At 32.0% G+C, this 22780-nt stretch overlaps 1 protein-coding gene across 2 annotated transcripts in view; it reads left to right on the forward strand.

The window, feature by feature from the left end:
* TRAPPC8 (trafficking protein particle complex 8) overlaps positions 1–22780 on the forward strand; it is a 121688-nt gene that overhangs the window by 53000 nt on the left and 45908 nt on the right. For both annotated transcript variants that reach the window (XM_031946480.1, XM_031946481.1), the window contains 8 exons: positions 5820–5951; positions 11545–11769; positions 12844–12952; positions 13210–13404; positions 13644–13774; positions 15896–15970; positions 16426–16552; positions 19805–19962. In XM_031946480.1, the coding sequence (XP_031802340.1) occupies positions 5820–5951; positions 11545–11769; positions 12844–12952; positions 13210–13404; positions 13644–13774; positions 15896–15970; positions 16426–16552; positions 19805–19962 (1152 nt within the window). The remainder of the gene's footprint in view (positions 1–5819; positions 5952–11544; positions 11770–12843; positions 12953–13209; positions 13405–13643; positions 13775–15895; positions 15971–16425; positions 16553–19804; positions 19963–22780) is intronic.

The raw sequence follows: 22780 nt of genomic DNA on the forward strand, positions 1-22780 counted from the left end.
TTTATTCTGACTAATTTACAGTTTTTAAAAGGAGCAATATATTTTTATAGTGGTAATTTGGTGTACTCTATTTTATGCAAACATATTAAAATCTTATTATACAACAAATTAAGTGATAGTTATTACAAAGAGAATTATTTTTTAAGGAAATGTAATATATATGATTACTTAAGCTACTTACAAATTAAGAAGATTTAGCTTACAATATTTGGATTTGTATGCAGCCTTTCCGGCTTTGATGCTTTCATCTTTGATACTTTGGACCTGTGATCTCATGAATATGGTTTCTTTCTCTACTGCTATAATTTGGATCCACCAATTCTTTCTAATCTTAAGTGATGCTTGTCTATATCTTCTCAGAAATCTTTGACAGAGTATCCACACTTCTTGCAGGGTGTTACCTCATTCTGTCGATGTTCTGTGGGAACCAGTAGTCGTGAAAATCATCTCTTGATTACCCTTTATTCTTATTATATGATTGACTCATTTTCTTATCTGGTAGTAGTAAATATCTTTGAAGACATTAAAACTTTTTTTCAAAAAAATTCTTAATTTAATGAATCTTCCTCCCCTTCCCCCATAACATTTCTACATAGGAACTAGAAGAAAAAAAGCATTATATGTGAAATTGAAAAGTTTTCTTATAGACAGCTTAAAAAAACCCAACACATTACATAAACACATATACGTAATAATTCAACATGTTATTTTATTTTTTTATTCTTTTTAAAAATTTTCTCCAGTTACATGTAAAAACAATTTAAAAAATTATATATGTCCTTATTTTTACATTTTCCCATATGAATCAAGTTCATCAGAACAAAGGGAAAAAACCATGAGTTTCCCTCATGGAAAAAAAGGTGAAAATAGTATGTGTTGATCTACATTCAATCTCCATAGCTCTCTCTTTGGATACAGATGATGTTTTTCATCCAAAATTTGTTGGGATTGCCTAGAATCACTGAACTGCTAAGAACATATCATAGAGAAAAGAAGTATCATAGTTGTTCACATAATCCTGCTATTCCTGTGTACAATATTTTCTTGGTTTTGTTTGCTTTACTCAGCAGTATCAGTTCACAGCATATTACTTTCAAGGTTGTCTTGATAATCTTTAGTTTCTTCTTAATTCCCTTCTGTTCTCTTCTGTGTGTTTTTTAAAAAAATGTTTCAGTGATCGTGTTTTATACATGCAAACGTGTGGATTTGTTTTGCCTGATTATACTTTGTTGCTTGAATTATTTTTTTTCTTCCTTTCATTGGGAAGGAGGGGAAGAAGGAAAAAAGAGAGAGAATTAAATTACTGTTGAATACTATTGAACACCCATGTTTTCACTGCATCTAATTTTAGAATTTAGACAAATTGGACAAATAATTAACTTTTGATTTTTAAAAGCATATATTCTTAACATTTCACTTCATACTTTTTAAAAGTTATATGTTTGTGTTGATAGTCTATATAATAATGTCTAAATGTTCTAATTTTATATTAATATAAGCTTTCTAAAGGCTCTGTTTCTCAAATCTTGTTTTTCTAATTTTCACACTCTTTTGATCAGTAGCTTACTTTCTATTGTATATAAACATTCCTAGATCTACCCTATCCTTTAAAAACTTTCACTTGACCTAACCATCCCCTCGAAACAATCATCTTGCATTTCTCCTCTGTTTTGTACCCAAACTCCTAGAAAAAATCCAAAAAGTTCTATTTTTTGTTGCCCGTTTTTCATGTCCCATTCACTTCACCTTGGAATCTGGGTTCTAGCTCCCTCACTCAAGTGAAACTGTTTTTTGAAAGGTCAATGATGATCTCTATATTGTTCAAGCCAGTCATCTTTTTTTTCAGTCTTTATCCATTTTGACTTCTCTGTAGCATTTGAACCCTTCCTTTTCCATACCTTTGAAACATATGGGTATGTATCATAGCACTTTATCTCGGGACTTCATTAATGTGATTCCAAGTGATATACACAGTACTCTAGATGTGGTATAGTCAGAGAAGCTGTCACTTTTTTGTTTATTATAATGCAGTTTGAGGTTATATTAGCTTTTTTGGATGCCATGATAAACTATTGATTCTTATTTGGTTTACAGCCCATGCAAACCCCGTAGGTTTTTTTTTTTTTAATATAAATTTCTTATTCATCAATGTCTTTTCTCTCTGTCTAGGAAGTTGGATTTTTTTAATCCAAGTATAAAACTTTACATTTTATCTCTCTGAAATTTCATCTTGAGTACATTGTTTAGTTTTCTAGCTTGTCAAGATCCTTCTGAATCCTGAATCTGTTTCCCCTGTTTTGTCTCATTTGAAATAATTTCAGTTCAAATTAATTCCTTCCAGTAAATAAATTTTAATAACTGCTCATTTTATTCCAGGAACTGTGGTAGCTAGTAGAGAATCAGAGATTTAAAAATATATATATATATCTTTTCTTCTACTTTGCAACCTCAACCCCTTCATCTTCACCTCAATATTTAATCCCTACATCTGTCAGGCCTCTCTCAGACCATCACTCGTTTACTTGCTATAATATCCTCCTTTCCCAATTTTGACCCTTTGGTGAACTACTTAAACTCCCCATTGTTCTTTTGAGGCCCTTGCCTGTTCATCCTATCAAAGATCTTGCTCATCCAGATCCCAGCCTTGTATTTTCCCCATCATCCATTGCCTTATTTCTATGTATTTTTTTTACTGAATGAAGTTGGGGGGAAATGACGAATTTGTGCTAATTGAATCCATTATAAGTTTATATTACATAATCTTAATTAAACCTTCAAAGTGACACTAAGTGTGTCACTGTCATAGCAGTTTTTCCCAGACTTTTTCAGACTTCCCACATAATGCCTACCCCATCCGTTTCTGAGAAATTTGTCTCAGGTTTCACTGAAAAAATTGAAACCATTCACTGGGTGGTTTCCTTCACTCATTTAATATCACTGAGATGTTTACTGCTGTTGTCTTTCTCTTTATCCTTGTCTCACATGAAGAGATATCTCTTTTTGTAAAGGCAAACTTTTCTTCATATACAAATGATCCCATTATATTCCATCTTCTCAGGAAGTCTGTTTCTTCCACATCCCAACTTTACTTCTTCAGACTCTCCTTATCTATTGTCTGCTTTCTTGTTGCCTATAAACATATCCATATCTTCTTCCTCTAGCTATATTCTGCCTTTTGTTGCTAAACTCCTTAAGAAAGCTATCCACTTCCTTTCCTTTTCCCTACTAGTTAATTCTTTTCGCTCTGGTTTCTGACTCCTTCATTCAACTGGAGTAAAGTCATCAATGATTTCTTGACCATTTGTTGATAGTTATCTTTCTTGATCTCTGGGCAGCCTTGATATTGTGGCTCGCTGTCAAACTCAGAAATGTGAGGCCCTCATATTAACTTAGAAAACAAACAACATTTTTTGTATTATATTTTTATTTGTTTGTTTGTTTTTACTGAGGCAGTTGGGTTTAAGTGACTTGTCCCAGGGTCACACATCTAGGAAGTGTTAAGTGTCTGAGACCAAACTTGAACTTTGGTCTTCCTGACTTCAGGGCTGGTGCTCTATCCACTGTGCCTTTTTAGGCTAGCTGCCCCTTTTTATTTATTTATTTTTAAAATTTCCCAATTAAATTTTAATCTGGTTGGGCCAAAAGTGGCCTGTGTGGATTTGAGTTTTTTTACCTTTGCTGTGGATTACCCACTTCACTTTGTAATTCTCTTCTCTCTAGGTTTTAATTATACTGCTCTCATCTGGTTTTCTTCCAGCTGTCTATTAGATATCTGAAACTTGATATTCTTATAGATATCTAAACCTAGCATCATTAAAATAAATTCATTATCTTTTTCTCAAGACTTTCCTCTCTTCCTAATTTCCTGTTGCTATCAACAGGATGCTATTATTGTACCAGCTATTTACATTCCCACCTAGGTGTTTTCCTTGATCCCTCAGTCTGTTTCATCTTTCCCTTCCCCCTAGTATCTATATAATTATCAAGTCCATTTGTTTCAGCTTTCTGTATGCTCCCTTTTTTCTTCCTCTCAATCTCTACCACCCTGACACAGGATTTAGCTTCTTAACCTGTAGTTATTTTTTAAGTCAAGGGATAAGTTCCAAATTTGTTGTTTTAGACAACCTGTTATTTTCAAGATCAAGAAAAAAATTATGTATCCCATTAGTAAATGACCATCCTATGTCTTCTTCTAGATGCTCTTTTTGAAAGGGCATCTGTTTGAGCCATAGACAAGTGGATTAAAATACATAAATTTGAAAAAATTAATTCTGCCTATTTTTAGTATTTCTAGTTCAGTTAATTTTCTGTACGCACTTTGAACTACAACCTTATATGTTCTACTTTATCTTCAGATATTTTGATTGTAGGAGATGGAAATATTAGTACTCTGAAATACTCATCTACACATTGCATTTCTCTTTTGTGAAAGAAAAAAATAATTGTAGCAGGTTTTTGTTTATAAAATATATAGTATGTATAGTACAGAAATGTATAAATAAATATAAATAATATATCACAAAAACCCCAACAAATAAATGTATGGTTTGCCAAGCCTTAAATTCTTCAGAATAAACTTTTTGTTGTTGTTGTTGTTTGTTTGCTATGAGACAATTGGGGCTAAGGGACTTGCCCACGGTCACACAGTTAGGAAGTGTTAAGTGTCTGAGACCAGATTTGAACTCGGGTCCTCCTGACTTTGGGGCTGGTGCTCTATTCACGGTGCATCTAGCTGCCCCAGTAGCCTTAAATTCTTATCATATGTAAATATAAATTCCCCCAGGTTAAAATAATTGATGTTTAGCTTTGCTCTATAAAACTCTTATCAGTTTAAGGTCCATAAAATAGCAACTTAGTGGCTTTAAAGTTGGCATTTTTCTGCTTCTAACAAGGGAGAAAATGTTGGCAGCAAAACAATTGGAAGGGTATTGGAAGTTCAGCTTATGTAAAATTAAAAACTTACAGAAAGTTTGGGAAGTTGCTGTTTCTTAACCAGCAACCTTTATATTAATAGATGAGTATTTCAGATGAAATGAATCTCCAGGGATATTAAATTCAGTTCTATTATTATTAAAGAAATATTATTCATATTGGGGTCTGTTCAAAGGGCAAATAAATTTCAAGTTGTACTGCTTTTTTGCTTATTATCCTAGCAGCAGACGAAAAGAACATTCTTTTATGGTTTCACTCTTAAACTTTCTTAGATCTAATAGTCATATCTGTCCTTTAAATCAGTACATTGGTTAATATTCTTGAAAAATGTAAAAATTATAATGAAATTTTCTAAGTGAAATATTCAGATATCCAAGAGAGGAAAGCATTACAGTATTTTTAGTGGAATAGAAATGAATCTGGTTAATAATAGAAAGACATTATACCATGGTGCAACCATCAGTTTCACTTCTTCTCTTCAAATTTAATTTTGGTGTTTACCCATCTACATACTAGATTTCTAGTCAAGGTATTTATTTGCTCTATGCAAAAACGATTCATCTGATTTCTTTAAAAATTCATCATTGGATCAAAAAGAAATCAGATCAGCTATTTCATTAGTCCTAAAATATTTTTCATAGTCACATAATACTTTATATTAAATAACTTTAATTCAGAGAAATGCTTTCAAAATTTTGTAAGATTTATTGTTGTTTGTGGTTACCACAAACAAGATAAGATTTCCTCTTCATCTCTTCCCAATATAAACTAAGATTAGCTGTTAGTGCGGTATTTATTTTTTTAAAAAATGGATTATAACCAGTTCTCTTCTTTGTTTTAGATTGTGATGACACTAATATTTTTATTTTTCTTTAAACATTAAATAGGATTCTGATCTTCGAAGTGCTCTTCTGTTAGAACAGGCGGCACATTGCTTTATAAACATGAAGAGCCCCATGGTTAGAAAATTTGCCTTTCACATGATATTGGCTGGCCATCGGTTTAGTAAAGCAGGACAGGTAAGTGGATTTACTTTACTTAAAAATATAGATAGACCAGATTATTTCAAGCATTATCAATTTCTGCATATAAGCTGTTATAACAAATTGATCAACTTCTTAAAGTTTAAAGAAGCTATCTTAAATTGGAATAAGTTTGCCTTCTAGTTATATCAGGATCTAAATCTTTATACTCTTGAAATATTACTCCTGTCAGTTTTTTGCATGTGGTGGATACTCAATAGGAATTTATTCTATATAATAGGTCTCATCCCTGTTCCTATTTGAAGCTTTTGAACATCAGTGCTAGAGAAACACTATTTTAAGTAGAAGTGCCTAGGGGGAAAGTGTGATGGTCTTCTGTCCCTCATTCACATTTTTAAACATTCGGATGAAGGATGCTATCTTGAATTCCTGACAATGACAGCATTCATCAGTTTAAGTTTTAGTGAATATAAGTGAATTTTTATATAGAATAGTTTTCTAATCTGTTCTCCAGATCTGGAATACATTCTCTCCTCAATTTACTTCTTAGTATACCTAATTTCCCTAGAAGCTCCGCTGAAAGACTGCTTCCTAAGATTTTCCCTGATCTGACCTGACCACCTTTTCCCTCTAGCTGCTATTGCTTTTTCTTCAATATCAACTTGAATTATTTTGTTTGTACTTGTATGAATACATGTTGAAATGCAAACTCCTTAAACCAACAACTATTCCATTTCTATCTTCATCTTCCTAGCAATTAGCATAGCCACTTATGCTTAATGCTTTTCTGTCCCTCTGTCTGTCTATCTATTTATAGTTTATGCTTTGCTTTCGAATTTCTAGTTTAGATCTCGGTTTTGCTCCTGGCTTACCTAAAGAAAGCCTTTCAAGATTCTAATTTTTCATTTTTCTTTCTCAAACTATCTATCTTCTATGTATCTTCTATTTATATTTTATCTCCCTAGTATGTGTGGGATAAAGAAATAAGTGAAAAGCTCCGTGAGGAACTTGATTGCTTTTCTTTTCTTTTCTTTTTTTTGAATCCTTTGTACCTTGTACATAATGAGCATTTAGTAAATGATTAATGGATTAGATTCTTACCTATATATGGAAACTGAGACTGAAAGAAGTTAAGTGATTTATGCATGATTTTATAATCTCCATTATGCATGGAGATGGAAAGTATAAAGAAAATGATCTAATACTTTATTTACATAGTATGAATTATCATGGTGAGATATAAGAAATGGTAACCGAATTGGAAGAAAAATGTCTTTCCTTTTGCTGTTTCCAACTCTATAAGAACCCTAGATGATTACATATCCCTTAATATCAAATTTGAATTTTTAATATCGTTTGAAATAGATATGAATCATAGTGCAATTATATTATTTACCAAATGGCAAATGAAGGCAATGGTTTGAGGTTCACATAGATCTGTACTCTGAAGAATTAGATTAATTTTCAAAATTTTCATTCCCTAATGACCTCAGAGAGTTTTTATAGACAATTTTCCCGTGTTGAAAATCTTTTGATGTATATGGCATTAGTATAATGCTTGGGCTATCCATTTATTATCCTTTGCTTTTGCTATATGACCATTTTCTCTTCCAGTCATTTTTTGTTTTTGTCTCATAACATTTCTTACCAATAAGATCTCTTTGCTTACTTATAATTACCATTTTATCGCCATTGCCCTTCCACTGTTTTAGGTCTTTATAGGGATTTGGGGATAAAAGTTATGTTTTTGTGTCAGGAAACAACTTGCAATCAATGAAAACTCTGTATGATCTCCCAAATGCAACTCAATCTACTTGCTCCTTTTCAAATTGGTTCCCAGCTCATTGTCCATTTGCAGTGCTTTTCCAGGATATTTATACTGATGGAATAACTAATGCTTGACCATCCAATTATTTGTAATAAAAAATAAATCTTTATTCACTTAGTTTTCTTGTGTGGATTGTTATACTAATCTTTTTTTTTAATTGGCCTTATTCTCTTTTAGTCTTTTGGTATCTGATAGAATCAGCACAATATTATCTGTAAGTAGTATCATGTGGAAGATAGCATTATCCAAATGCAATAGGTTTTCAATTTAATTTAATTTAATTTTTTTTATTACAATAACTTTTTATTGACAGAACCCATGCCAGGGTAATTTTTTACATTATCCCTTGCACTTACTTATGTTCTGATTTTTCCCCTCTCTCCCTCCACCCCTGCCCCTAGATGGCAAGCAGTCCTATATATGTTGAATATGTCGCAGTATATCCTAGATACAATATATCTGTGCAGAACCAAACAGTTCTCTTGTTGCACAGGGAGAATTGGATTCAGAAGGTATAAATAACCTGGGAAGAAAAACAAAAATGCGAACAGTTTACATTCATTTCCCAGTGTTCTTTCTTTGGATGTAGCTGCTTCTGTCCATCATTGATCAATTGAAACTGAATTAAGTCTCTGTCAAAGAAATCCACTTCCATCAGATTACATCTTCATACAGTATCGTTGTTGAAGTATATAATGATCTCCTGGTTCTGCTCATTTCACTTAGCATCATTTCATGTACGTCTCTCCAAGCCTCTCTGTATTCATCCTGCTAGTCATTTCTTACAGAACAATAATATTCCATAACATTCATATACCACGATTTACCCAACCATTCTCCAATTGAAGGGCATCCATTCATTTTCCAGCTTCTAGCCACTACAAAGAGAGCTGCCACAAACATTTTGGCACATACAGGTCCCTTTCCCTTCTTTAGTTTCTCCTTGGGGTATAAGCCCAGTAGTAGCACTCCTGGGTCAAAGGGTATGCACAGTTTGATAACTTTTGGGGCATAATTCCAGATTGCTCTCCAGAATGGCTGGATTCGTTCACAACTCCACCAACAATGTATCAGTGTCCCAGTTTTCCTGCATCCCCTCCAACATTCGTTGTTATTTTTTCCTGTCATTTTAGCCAATCTGACAGGTGTGTAGTGGTATCTCAGAGTTGTCTTAATTTGCATTTCTCTGATTAATAGTGATTTGGAACACTCTTTCATATGAGTGGTAATAGTTTCAATTTCATCATCTGAAAATTGTTCATAGCAGTAGGTTTTCATTTTAGACTGTTATAGATCATTTCTGAAGCATCCTCTAGGTTGTTTAACAAACCTTTTGTTTGAAAATAAAATGTTATCTTTTAAAAAATGATTTTCATCTTTGATACTTACTTCCCTTCACCCCTTTCTCCATATTTTTATATTCTTCTCATACTTTACCCCTTGTTATGAGAACTTCATTCTTTCTATACTAGTGCATTTCTTTTATTATTCCTTTTGTTTTACCTTTTCAAACCCTGAGAACAGAACCATTGTAGCCTTGGCTTCTTGATTTTTCTTTTTAATCTCTTTTAGTACCTTTTGAAAATAGTAAGGTTCTGAAGAGATATGTATTTCTTCATTCCCTATTAAAATGTTAGTAATTGCATCCTCATATAGCTCCCTTTACCACCCCACTATCATCCCCAGCCTTCACCCTAGTAAGACTATACTTAGTTTTGTAGGGTAAGTTATTCTTCTTTATAAGCTTATAACTTTTGCCTTTGAAATATCAGATCTTGTGTGATTCTGACTCTGGGTACTTTAAGGATTTCTGAGTTCTTACAGAATTTATTCTTTTGCATAGTAATTCTGGATTTTGGCTAACATTACTGGGGTTCCTTTTGGGGGTATTTTTCAGAAGATGTCTTCCCTTTGCCCTTTGCTTTTAATAATCCAGGCAGTTTTTCTCTATGACTTCTTGAAATATACTATGTAGGTTCTAGGAGCCTTGAAATCCTGGGCTATCCTAATCCAAATCATTTCCACACTGGTTGCTGCCATGCCCACAAAGATCATCACTGTTTTCTGAAACTTCTATGGCTCTAGCTATGAATGAGACCCTGCAGGCTACAAGTGTCTTTGGCTTGTCTCTAGTCATGATAGCAAGGCTATGAATTTTTTGCCCACATTGGCTAATAGTAATACTATTAGCTCTCTTTCTTATATTCCATGGGCTATTGCTTTCTACTTCTAGGGTCTAAAAAGTCACTTATTTAAGTTTTCCATTTTATTATTAGTCATTGTTTTGGTCAAGTATAAATTTCAAATTTTTGTTGGAGTACCAAATATAAAGTAGTAAATTATTGATTAGAAAAGAATTTCTAACTCTAGAAAGCATTTCTTTAAGCTTCTTATACATTTGGCCAACTTTACTTCTTATTCTTGAGTCATATTTTCAAATAATTCTCTCCTGTTTATCTTGGTATCTAATTCATTGAATATCAGGGTAAAATCTTTGCAACAGATGTTGCTTTACTAAATGGCTCTTAAAAAAAACTTTTTAAAAAATGGCTCTTAATTGCTCACAATAATGCTATTTCTATCAATTGTTTTTATTTGCCTCTAAAAAAAAATGAGAGCCATACTTTCATATGGCTGCAACTTTTTTCAATTTTTTATAGCAAGAGGTCAATATTGATGTAATAAAGTTCTTTCAGTAGTGAATTACCTCTTTTGTCAATGGACTGAGATCTGTTATTTAGAACATTAACTATTAAATTCATGTTTATAAACTTTTTATAAATTTAGTGATTTGTAACATTCTTTGCTTCCTTTCATATCATGACTATGGAAGTAGTAAGGGACTGAATAGGATTGAGGGTATTTTTATTTTTTATTGTCTTAGTAGTCTTCATGGCCAAAAAATTCTTCACCTAATGTCTATGTATTATCTGTATACCTTTGTATATATTGTTAGTCTGATTGTTAGATTGTACTCTGTAACTAGGACAGTACCTGAATATTTAACTGCATAGTATAGAAGTGCCATTATATATAACTGTCTTTGAGTACTAAGGTTCATCATCCATACCACAATCAAGGTTTTAGAGTAGGACTTCTGTGGAGGTATAGAAATTAAACCCTGAAAAAAATTTCCTTTGTAATCCGAGTATTAATACTATTAATTTACTAATACTTTGGGGGGGTGGCAGACAATAGTCTCTCAAATTGTTTTATAAGCATGAGATTTAATATCCAGTTTTTGTCTTTGAAAATCAGCTTTTATAAAGTTATAGAAATTTTTTAATTAGTAAATATTCTGTTGAATAAGGATTTATTGATTGGATATCAATATTTGAATGCCTATATTGTTATAGATACCTTAATGATAATTTTTTCCTCCAATTTATCATTTACTGGTACTTTTTTGCTTTTCATGGATAAACATTATAATAAAAGGTAATATAATGGGAAAGAACATTGAATTTAAAATTGTAGGACCAAGATTCAGGCCCTGATTTTGCCATTGACCGTATAACATAGAGTCAGTTTGCTAGTTAGGCCCATGGTTTTCTTATCTATAAAATGAAGGCATTTCATTGCCTTCCAAGTCCATTTCATTGGATTTCTGAGGTCCCTACATGCACCAGGTCTATAATTTTAATATCTTTTAAGATCCTTTCCCAGCCTAACATTACTATAACTTTATATTTTCTACACTTAGTATTGATTTTAAAATTTTAAATCTATTCTTTTAGTCCATAATAAATTTAGAAAAAAGATGATATTGTACTTGTAAAAATTCATGAAATTGTTTTTCAGAAAAAGCATGCTTTACGTTGCTATTGCCAAGCCATGCAAGTTTACAAAGGGAAAGGCTGGTCTCTTGCAGAGGATCACATTAACTTCACTATTGGTCGTCAGTCATTTACACTTCGACAGCTTGACAATGCAGTATCTGCCTTTAAGCACATTTTGATCAATGAGAGCAAACAACCTGCTGCTCAGCAAGGAGCCTTCCTCAGAGAATATCTTTATGTTTACAAGGTGAGTATTTTTTTCTTATAGTAGTTATTAAAAATGTTCACAAATTTGATTTAAGTTGAAATCAATTTTAATAACATATCCAAATAAAAAATCCTTTATAACCATTTATAAGGTTGAATTTTAAATACAAGAAGGAATATTCATTGTTTTTCCTCACAATTGTATTTCTTAATCATTCAAACTTTTATTTTATACATATGGAAAAGGAACTGGATTAGCCATGGGTGTGGGTTGGACTATTCCTATTTTAAGTAGTTCATTATCTTTGCATAATTCTAGGTCTAGTACCAGCAGAATATAAGCTTCTCAAGTAGTTTTTCTGATGAACATAGCTAACTATCATAACTTCTCCTACCTTGCTCTTGAGCACCTACTTACCTTTCCTTCTTTCTTTACTCACTCCTTTTCTCCCTTAATAACACTATTACTCGAAAGTGAGGGAAGGTAGATGGTTAGAAAAATGTAACCATTAGTTTTTTCTTATACTCTGCTTTGTGATGAGTTATAGAATAACTGACAAATATTTGTAAAATGCAACAATTATGCTGATGTTAATTGGTAAGAAAGTTATAATTTATTGTCATGCTTGAGTTATCAGTTTTTGAAAGTATGACAAATGAAATTAATAATTGTATAAATAGTGCATGCTTTCATTTATACAGGCCTCTGTGTACTAATACACTTTGAATCTTCTTAGTGTTTTAGTTTAATGGTGTGATATTGTTCAAAAGACTCATTATCTCTTAAGCAGCTTTCTGATTTTAAGCCATATTAAACTTAAGACAAGGTAACCTTCAGATAACACAACTTTTTTTTTTTTTTTTTTTGATCTTCAATCAAAGTTTTTCCAGCTTAGTAAGTATCTGCCAGAAATTACATTCGGTTCATATTAAGAACCTTGTGTTGGCTTTCACACAGTGAGACTTAGTATAAGATCTGAATGGCAGATTTATCTTAATATCCCTTTTTAATGTATAGCTTTTCTTTATATTTCCAAAATAGTGTATCTTAAATTTCTTAAAAGTTTTCTTAAAAGTTGTTCTTTTCCCCTTTTAAAATTTCTCCTTCTTCTAGAATGTAAGTCAGTTATCTCCAGATGGACCTTTACCACAGCTTCCTTTACCATACATCAACAGCTTAGCAACACGGGTTTTCTTTGGCCATGACAGACGACCAGCAGAAGGTAAGTAAAATTATTATTATTATTATATTAGATCATAGATACAATCTGATTATAAACACTTTGAACCAAATCTCACTTTCTTAGGTTTTCCCTAATTTTCCTGTATAAACATGTTAAAGTCATTTAAAAAACTCATAAAATGATTAAAAGTTTTTAAAAACAAAATCACATCAGCATCAGTCAACATTCATTTGTTTAGAGTAGTCATATTCAATATGTTTAATTTGGGGTCTTTTTTTTTTTTTTTTTTTTTTAAGGTGAAAAACAAGCAGCTACTCATATAAGTCTTGATCAGGAATATGATTCTGAATCTTCTCAGCAGTGGAGGGAACTTGAAGAGCAAGTTGTAGCTGTAATTAACAAAGGAATAATTCCATCAAATTTCCATCCAACACAGTACTGTCTGAACAGCTATACAGACAATTCAAGATTTCCACTTGCAGTTGTAGAAGGTGAGTTTTGAAATTTTTTTTAACCTTCTGTTAACAAGTCTGTGTCTCTCTCTGTCTCTCTGTCTCTCTCTCTTTCTCTTTCTTTCTCTCTCTCTCACACCCATGTGGGATTGGGAAACTAGCAGTTTTGGGGGTAAAGTTAATAGATTTATTTTAATAGTAAAGAATCGAACCAAATCAGGTTAGCAAACTATTCACTGTTTGTAAAATGTTCTTCAAAATTGGTTTTTCTTTAATAGAGCCAATAACTGTGGAAGTGGCTTTTAGAAACCCCTTGAAGGTTCCGCTTTTGTTGACGGAATTATCTTTGCTTTGGAAATTTCAACCTAAAGGTTCAAATTCAAAGGATAATGAAGAAACAAAAGAACTAGTAAGTTATTAAAAGGTATTTGCAGTGAATGTTTCCACAATTATAATTTATTAGTTAGTCTTATAATATTCAAACTTTGGATTGCTTATTGAATATGATACATACTTGTTCTTAAAGGATGTACTTAAAATATGTTGTTGTTTTGGGTCTTTTTTCAGTTGTGTCTGATTCTTTATGAATTTGGGATTTTCTTGATAAAGATACTGCACTGGTTTACCATATCTTTCTCTTGCTCATTTTTAAAGATAATGAATTGAGACAAATAAGGTTAAATCACAGAACTAGTAAGGGTCACAGAACTAGTAAGTGTTTGAGGCCAAACTTGAACTCAGGAAGATGAGGCCTCTTGACTCTAGATTCAGTTTTATATCCATTGTGCCATGTAGGTATACTTCAAATATATTTTTGAGGAAGGTATTGTTACAGTGGTTAGTCATTCAGATCTAAATGATTTACTTAAATTCTTTTGTTAACTAGTCTTTCAAATGCAAAATTTCACTCTATTCCAAACGTAGCTATATTAAATTAATGTACTATTAGAAATTAGTTTCAAGCTAAAAAATAGCTCACTTTTGCAATCCTGCCAGTGTTCAAGAAAAGGTTGAATTATTTTCTATGTAATTCTGTTTAAATGTCTGTGAATTACTAAATATTTTGAAGTTTTTCTATAAAAATAGTTGAAATAAATATATTGGTGTTTTTTAGTAGATGAATTTAATTTAGTAGATTTTTTATGTATGTGAAATTATTAATTCTTAATTAGCATATAATAAGCATCATACACTATACTAAACACTTGAGAATACAAAGAAAGGTAAAAGACAGTTCCTGTTCTCAGAAAACTTGCTGTCCAGTGGGAGAGACTCCAGGTAAACAATTATATACAAACAAGATATAAATCATTTCACATTAGGGGCAATTAGTAATGGCTTCCTGGGATTTTAGCTAGGAGTTGAAGGACACCTAGAAAATTAGTAAGCAAAGATGGTGAGGGTCCCAGACACACGGACCAGCCAGTTAAAAAAACTTGAATCAGGAGATGGAGTGTCTTGTTCAAGAAATAGCAAGAAGGCCATTGTATCTTAGACTACATGGTAGCAGGAGTTGGAGCTGGGTGGTTGGGGAAGTATAAAGTATAAAGAAGATTGGGAAGATACAGAGGCTGGGTTATGAAGGGCTTTAAAAAGTGCCCCAAAGGATTTTATGTTCATTCTGGGAGCCTCTTTCTCTCTCTTTTCTCCCCTTCTCTTCCCTCCCCCCCACATATTCTTGTCACACACTGACCACATTCTGAGAGACTCAGAAGGCAAGTTTGACAGTGTCAGTATCTTAATGTACATGTGATATTTTGTTTCATCAAAATATTTTTTATTAAATATGATTGTCATTCTGGACAGCATTTGGATTTAGGCCCAAAGAACTATCAAGCTCTGCATACCCAGAAATATCCCAATATTCCAAAGATATTTTAAAGGGGTACAGTTAAAGGGTAAGGACTTATTTGTACAAAAAGTATTTATAGCAACTCATTTTGTGGTGCCAAAGAATTAGAAATTGAATAGATGCCCATTAATTGGAAATGACTGAACAAGTTGCGATATATGATTGTGGTGAAATATTTTTATGATATAAGAAGTTAGGAGCAGGATGATTTCAGAAAAGCCTGGAAAAACATGAACTGATGCAAAGTAAACTGAGCAGAACCAGGAGAACATTATACACAGGAACAACATTATGCAGATCAATTGTGAATGACTTGGCTATTCTTAGCAATACAGAGAACCAAGAAAATCTGAAAGACTTATTAAAAAACACTATTTACTTCCAGAGAAAGAATTGATGGTGTCTGAGTGCAGATTGAAATATAATTTGGGGAGATGAGGAGTGAGGGTATGGAGGGGTCTGTTTTCTTCCACAATGTAATCGATATGGAAATATGTTCTACTTGATCATACATATATAACCTATATCAAATTGCTTACTGTCTCAGGCAGAGAGAAGGAAGGGAAGGACAGAGAATTTGAAGTTCACTATTTTAAAATGGGAATGTTAAAAATTGTTTTTATATAAAGTTGGGAAAAATAAAATGTCATTAGAACATAAATATTGATTGTTTTTTAGATAACTTGTGGAAATGAAATGATTGGAACAGAAGTTATATCAGAATTCTTAATTAATAGTGAGGAAACAAAAATGGTAAGTATTTGTCACATTGTTTTCTAGCATTTTACATTTAGTGTAAAATAAAAAATATAGAAAATATAGAAAGTAAAACTGGATATAAAAATAATTTGAACCGACTAGTTTTAATTATTTTAGATGGCTAGCTTATATCCTGTATTATATTTTCCTTATTTATGCATTTCTTCTTACTATTATTCCTCATTGCATTATTGCTAAGCCAATAAAATTATGTTTTTCTGTAGTAAAAATTCTTTGGTCTTAGAATTTGTATTCCTTTTTGCTCTTCTTAAAATTAAACTGGCTGGCCTTGTATATTTGCAGCATGATTACATATTTGTTTGGTTATTTTAACTGAGAAATTTTAAGAACATTAAGAAATTTAGGAACATTACAAACAATAATGATGATGATAATCATGATGATGATGATGATGATGATGATAGTAATAACTTGACATATCTCCACAGGCAAGGCTAAAGCTCTTTCCCCATCATATAGGGGAACTTCACATTCTGGGAGTTGTTTATAATCTTGGCACTATACAAAGTTCGATAGGGCTAGACGGCATTGGCTCTATTCCTGGATGTCATGCAGGTAATAAAATGTTATCCCAAGGAAAATAGTAAATTTTACAACTGAATTTTAGTATATTCCAATCTTTTTTAGGCTTGATTTCTTTTTTTTTTTTAAAGACACATCATCTCATTTTTTTTTTCCTCCTTTCTGTTAGATTTAATGTATCTCTTCAGAATTCTCATTAATCTTTATCTGCTTTTCTTTTATATTATCAACTACAGGTAATTTCTACTGGACCTTATTGAGCATTTCCATTATTGTCAAATCAAATTTGGTCAATTCTGATTGAGATTTAAAACTTTTTATGATTTACTCTTTTTAAGAAAAATAAAACATCCAGTATAAAGGAGCAAATAGTTCTAGAAGTGATTGTTCTTCAGTATTTCAAACTATCTGATTTCATTTCATCATGGTTATTCTTCTTGCTAACATCAGTTTTTACTGTTCTTGCCTTAATACGTGATTTCATACGTTTTGGGGCATGTAATTTAGCTTCAAAATAAACGTTGTTAATTTCTACTTGTCTTTGCAGTCACAACCTTTTTATTAGCTTTGTGAGTCCTGCCAGGCTGGCACTCATTGGTGTGGTGCCTATTCACTTAGGGCCACACCAAAGCAATTTTTAGTTCCTAGAGCTGGAGTCTTCTGGTTCTCTTGGCTATGCTAAAGCACATAGGAGACCTGGTGTAAATGTTTGCCCACTCTACCACATTGGTGCTCAGGATCTCCAGCTGATTTGCTGAGGTGGGGCTTATTGATAGTTTGTTAGGAAACTTTCTGTCCTGGACTGTGCTGATTCTTGAGGTTCAATTATTTAGTCTCCAATTTCTTTTTAATCCTTTTTTCAATGTTTATTCCATTGTAATTAAAGGGTATGCTTAGAGTTTTTAAAAGTCAATTTTTATAGAGATGACTTATAGCTAAGAAATGTATAGATACTTTTATGTTCCCATTCATTATCAGTGAAATATTATTTCTAACTTTTGCAAAGTTCTAAAGGTCCTTATTTATGTTTTGTTACATATTTCTCTAAATAATTTGATTATTTTTCCTTTTTTTTTTTTACATGTGGTACTGTTTGATGAATATATATCGATACTGATTTACCATGTATGATGCTTTTATATATAATAGAGTTTTCTTATCTACTTCTTTTTTAGTACTATTTTTATTATTGATTTCCCCAATATAATAATTTGCTATCCCTGTTTTTTTGAGTTCACTTGAAGCATTATAGATTTTTACCTTGTTTCTTGTTGCTTTTCCCCTAATTAGATTATCCTAAATTTTGCTAGATAAGTTATTCTTAATTATAAAATTTTGTTTGCTGTAGCATTATCATATTTTAAGTTCTTCTAAAGGTCAGGTGTTAGTTTATTGTGATCCAGAGTGTATATTCTAGATAGTTCTTGATGTTTCTGGGATCTTTTTTTCCCCCTCTTGTAGTTTCAGGAGGTGAAAAATGGATTCTATTTTTACCTTTCACTTTGTTTCCAATACATATGGGAATTTTTTGTTTGTTAATTTTTGAAATGTGGTATCCAAATTCCTTTATTTGGAGGGAGGAGTTGTGATTTCAGTTGTCCAATGATGCTTATATTATATCTTCTTGACCTGTTTTTCCTCCCCTACTATCTCCCCAGTCTTTTTAGTTTTATTTTAATATGTCCTCTTGTTTCATGGAGTCATTGTTTTCTCTTTGGCCCATTCTAATTTTCAGGCATTTCAGTTATTCAATAAGCTTTACCATTGTATGTTCTAAGTGATAATTTTATTTGCCATTTTTACCTCCTTAGCTGTTATTTACTTAACATTGCATCATTTATCTCTTGTTTGTTCATCAATGTCATCTCTTTCTCCTCCTCCTCTGATCTTGCATAAAATAGCAAAGATGACTAGACTTGATCTTTAGGAATTCCTGTTTTGAGGTTTAAGTTTTTCTGGTGACTTAGCTTACCAATTTCCTTCTAGTATATTTCTCAGCTCAACTTAGTTCTGTCATTTCTGTGAGCCTGATTATGCCTTCTCACCCTGCCCCCATTCCTGACACTTTCTCTGATGTTATTGATATAAGACCCCAGATGGTTTTACTTCTTGAATGCTTCCTTACCACCCTTTTACCCCCTTATCCTCGGGTATGGACTGCCTGAACCTGGGCCTCTCAGCTGTTCTGCCTGGGCTCTACTTAGTCTTTCTCTCCCTTCTATGCCTTGAATGTGGCTGCCCAAAGGTTTTTCTAGCCATGTCTTCTTTTTTTGGGATCCCTGAAATGTTGCCTTCCACCTAAACTGGTTTGTCTTTGTTCAGTTCTTCCATCAGATTCTGAAGCTCTTTTTTGTGCAAACTTGGACTATATGGAAGACTTTAAAGCTTTTTTTTTTTTTTCCTTGCTTTGTTTTAATATTGTCACTTCTCAAGTAATGAACTTTACTGTGGGGTTAGTGGGGATTCTGAGCTCCCCTATCTTATGTTATCATGCTTCTATCTTCTTGCAGTTTCATGTAATTTACATTTTATTTTAGCAGAATGGATTTTTACTCCAAATGTGATTTCATAATTTTGATTGTACCCATTTCCCTCATACATAATTTTGATAGAAGGTTTTGCTTGTAGGGAATCTGAAAGTAGTCTTCACCTCTTTCTTTGAAATCCTCTTCACAATAAGGATATATTTAAAGACTAACAATCAGAAAAAATAAAGACATATTTCCATATTGTTGTATATACTATATATTAATATGCTTTGCAAAGATACTTTTTTTTCTGCTTAAGTATGATTTAAATATGTGGTTATCAGAGGGCTTTTCATTATAAGCTTTATGGAATCACAGGATGAGAGTTCAAATTCCTGTTCTGATACATGGATTTATGTTTGGAACTTCTGAGCCTCATTTTTCTCATTTGTAAAAATGAGGGCAGTTCAACTATATGACTGCTGACTTCCCTTCTAGCTCCATAGCTATCAAAAGTAATTGTAGAGCAGTTGTGAAATAATCTTTAAAATTTGTTTCCCTCAATGTTCTTTTTCTTTGTTTCATATTTGTTTTGAATATTATATCCCTTTGAGAAAAATATAGTTTATAAAACTGTATTTGACTTTTCTAAAGACCAGTTCTCTTCCATTCTTCCCCTCCCCCCAATCCCCATGAAGGGGTATAAGACAATTAAGCAGCATACTATTATTGGTAATTGTAGCTTAAAAATATACTAAATGAATGCCAACTAATCTATCCTCTTTGTTTTCAGAGTGTTGTTTTTTTTTTTTCCCAGGAAAGCATCCTGCTAGCATAATGTCAGTAAGAGGGCGGCAGGATTTAGAAATTCAAGGTCCTCGACTTAATAATACAAAAGAAGAAAAAACATCTATTAAATATGGTCCTGATCGCCGTTTAGATCCCATTATCACTGAGGAAATGCCATTATTGGAGGTATGGATTAATCAAAAATGCATATTAAAATATTACAACTTACAAAAGTTTAATATGTTAAAATACCTACACAAATGATCCTACTCATATCTGGGATCCAAAATGTTGCATTTGAAGTTGAATATATGAGTAATGGTGCACTACTGATTTTCCTATCAAGTATATCATCTCTTTGAGACAGATAAGTATGAGTTGAAAATTTCCAGGTTGGTTAAAAAAATCGATAAACAGTGTACAGTATTTTTCTTTTAGCCTTCCCACTGATTCGTTAGGTTTCTCTGGTTTTGATCCTTATATCCATCCATTCCTTTTACAATTTGTAAGTTTTTCATCTTAGTTTGTAGATATGACTAATGTATCTTTCAGTGAGTGGATGAATTCTGTTTTTAGATGAGTGGAGCTTTACTTTTATTATATATAAGACAGAATTTTATAGGCTAGCTGCATATAGTTTTCATGTTTTACATAACATAAGGATTGAAACTGGAATACTGTGAACAACTTAATCTTCTAAACTTTAATAATTTTGCTTTTAAATGCCATTTATCAATTGTTTTTATTTTTAACTGTGAAGGCTCGAATTCATGGAGAATTTGTGAAAAATACCTTATATAAAAGTAAGTGTCCCTGATATAGAAAAGAATTCTAAAATTTTTATCTATAATTCCTATCTAAGGAATTTATTTCCTTACTTGGGAGTTCCTTATGTAAATGAGATCACAGATCTAGTCCTAATTGATTCCTTGTTAGGGTATAAAATATTTTAAGAAATTATATACTGTATTGTGATTTATTATTCTGGCAAGTTAGCCATGTTAAGTTGTGCCTGATATATATATATATATAATATAGAAATTGGGATTATACCTTTGATTTCTTTTTTTTTTTTAATACATGATCCAACTGTTATTTTGCTGTACAAAAAGAATCAGACTCTGAAATATTGTACAATTAGCTTGTGAAGGAAATCAAAAATGCAGTATACCTTTGATTTCAAAGAGAATGCCTAAATTAGGAAATTCTTTGCTAATGCAGATTGGCAACTTTTCAACTTGTAGTTTTAAAGTGATGCCTAAAGCATTAAAACTTTAAGTGAATCGTCCATAGTCATATACCTGGTATATGTCAGAGGCAAGACTTGAAACTAGGTTTTCCTGGTTTTCAGGTCCATGTTTTTTCTGGAATGTTGCCCTGATTATAAGGAAAGGACATATTTTTTCTACATTTTCCCTTTAACTTGTAATCGAGAAAACAGCTGTTTTTTGGCAGTGAAAGCTTAATAGGGATCAAAAAGCTGTAACAATTAGAAAGCAATCTAAAATATGGAAATACTAGTAAAAATGAAAGTGATTTTTGTACTAGAAACAAATATGTTCTGCTAATGCCTCCCAGTGTCTATCACTACTCTAATTCCTTTGATAGATATAATGTTGATCTTTTCATCTCCATTTTAGTTTGGATATTTAAAATTTTTAGCATACTCTTTATAGTTTCCTTATTAGGAACATTAACAAACTTTGAAAAATTTTCAAAGCTTGGAAGATACAGGGTATAGGAAAATATTCTTTTGTGTATTTAATTTTAAATTTTATATCTATTAAGAAGATGGATTTTTAAAAATTTCTCATGTCTTACTAAATTTTAGTCATCCAGATAATACTGATAGTAGAAGAGAAATTCCTAAAACTGAAAGTTGTGTTATATCTGTGGGAAATAGAGGGGAGGAGTTTTCAGTGCCAATGGACAGGAATAACCTGTCCCTATTTCAAAATAATGAAAGCTCAAATGGCATGTCTGATGGGGTTTGTTCCCCCAGAGATTAATATACATATTGATCTTATTTGTTATTGTTAAGTGATCCTAGACAGTGACTACACAGTAAACTCTCCAAGTTTGCAGTGATCATTAAGTTATTGTAATGAAATGCCAAGCTAGTAGAAACAAACTAAGACAGTCTAATAAAGCTTTGTACATTTAATATCCCAAAGAAGGGGGGGGGGGGGAACAGATTAAGGTTAAGAAAATATGAAATTATAATTTTATAATCATGGAATTTGTCTGAAAAAAAGGACTTGGTCTCACAACTTTGGTAAGAGATATGAAAATATATAAAAACTTTAAAAGTCATTGATTCAGTGGTCATAAAGGTCAGATCTTGATTATAATGAAGGACAACAAAATTCATATGAAATATATATTGCATCTGTATCTGAGCTACTATATATGTTTCTAATTATTTTACATTGTAAAAATTATAAAGCTATCCAAGTCTAGATAAAGGATACAAAAATAGAGTGAAGTTGTTCTATTTTCATACTCATTCATATTCATATTCAGGACATAAAGATAATATTACAGGTGGAATAAGGATTAAAATTTATTATAAACATGATGAGGAGCCTAAGGAAGATAACACTGGTGCAACATCAAAAAGTCCTGAGTATAAAAGCAAGTTATATAATTTCTCTGTCACTCATCTTTATAGAAAACAGTGCAGACATTTGTATCTGTGGAAAGTGCATCCGCATCAGAAAATTCTTAATACCAATGAAATCGTCAAACTAGACCATGTATGAAAAAGCAATGTGTTAGGTTAAAAAAGTCCTATTCATCAAATCTTAATATGTGAGATTTGAAAATTGGGAAAGGAATTTGGGCTTGGGAACACATGTGGGTTCCCAGCTTCTAGGAAGGCTGAGAGATTTCTTAAGCTTAGGAATTTCTAACTGCATTGGGCTGCCCCTGGAAAGAAATGTTTATTGGATACCCACTCTAAATATTGCATTAATATGAGAAAGAAGCTTCTCAGGAACAGATT

Source organism: Sarcophilus harrisii, chromosome 1, assembly GCF_902635505.1.
Source record: "Sarcophilus harrisii chromosome 1, mSarHar1.11, whole genome shotgun sequence".
Taxonomy (NCBI): Eukaryota; Metazoa; Chordata; class Mammalia; order Dasyuromorphia; family Dasyuridae; genus Sarcophilus; species Sarcophilus harrisii.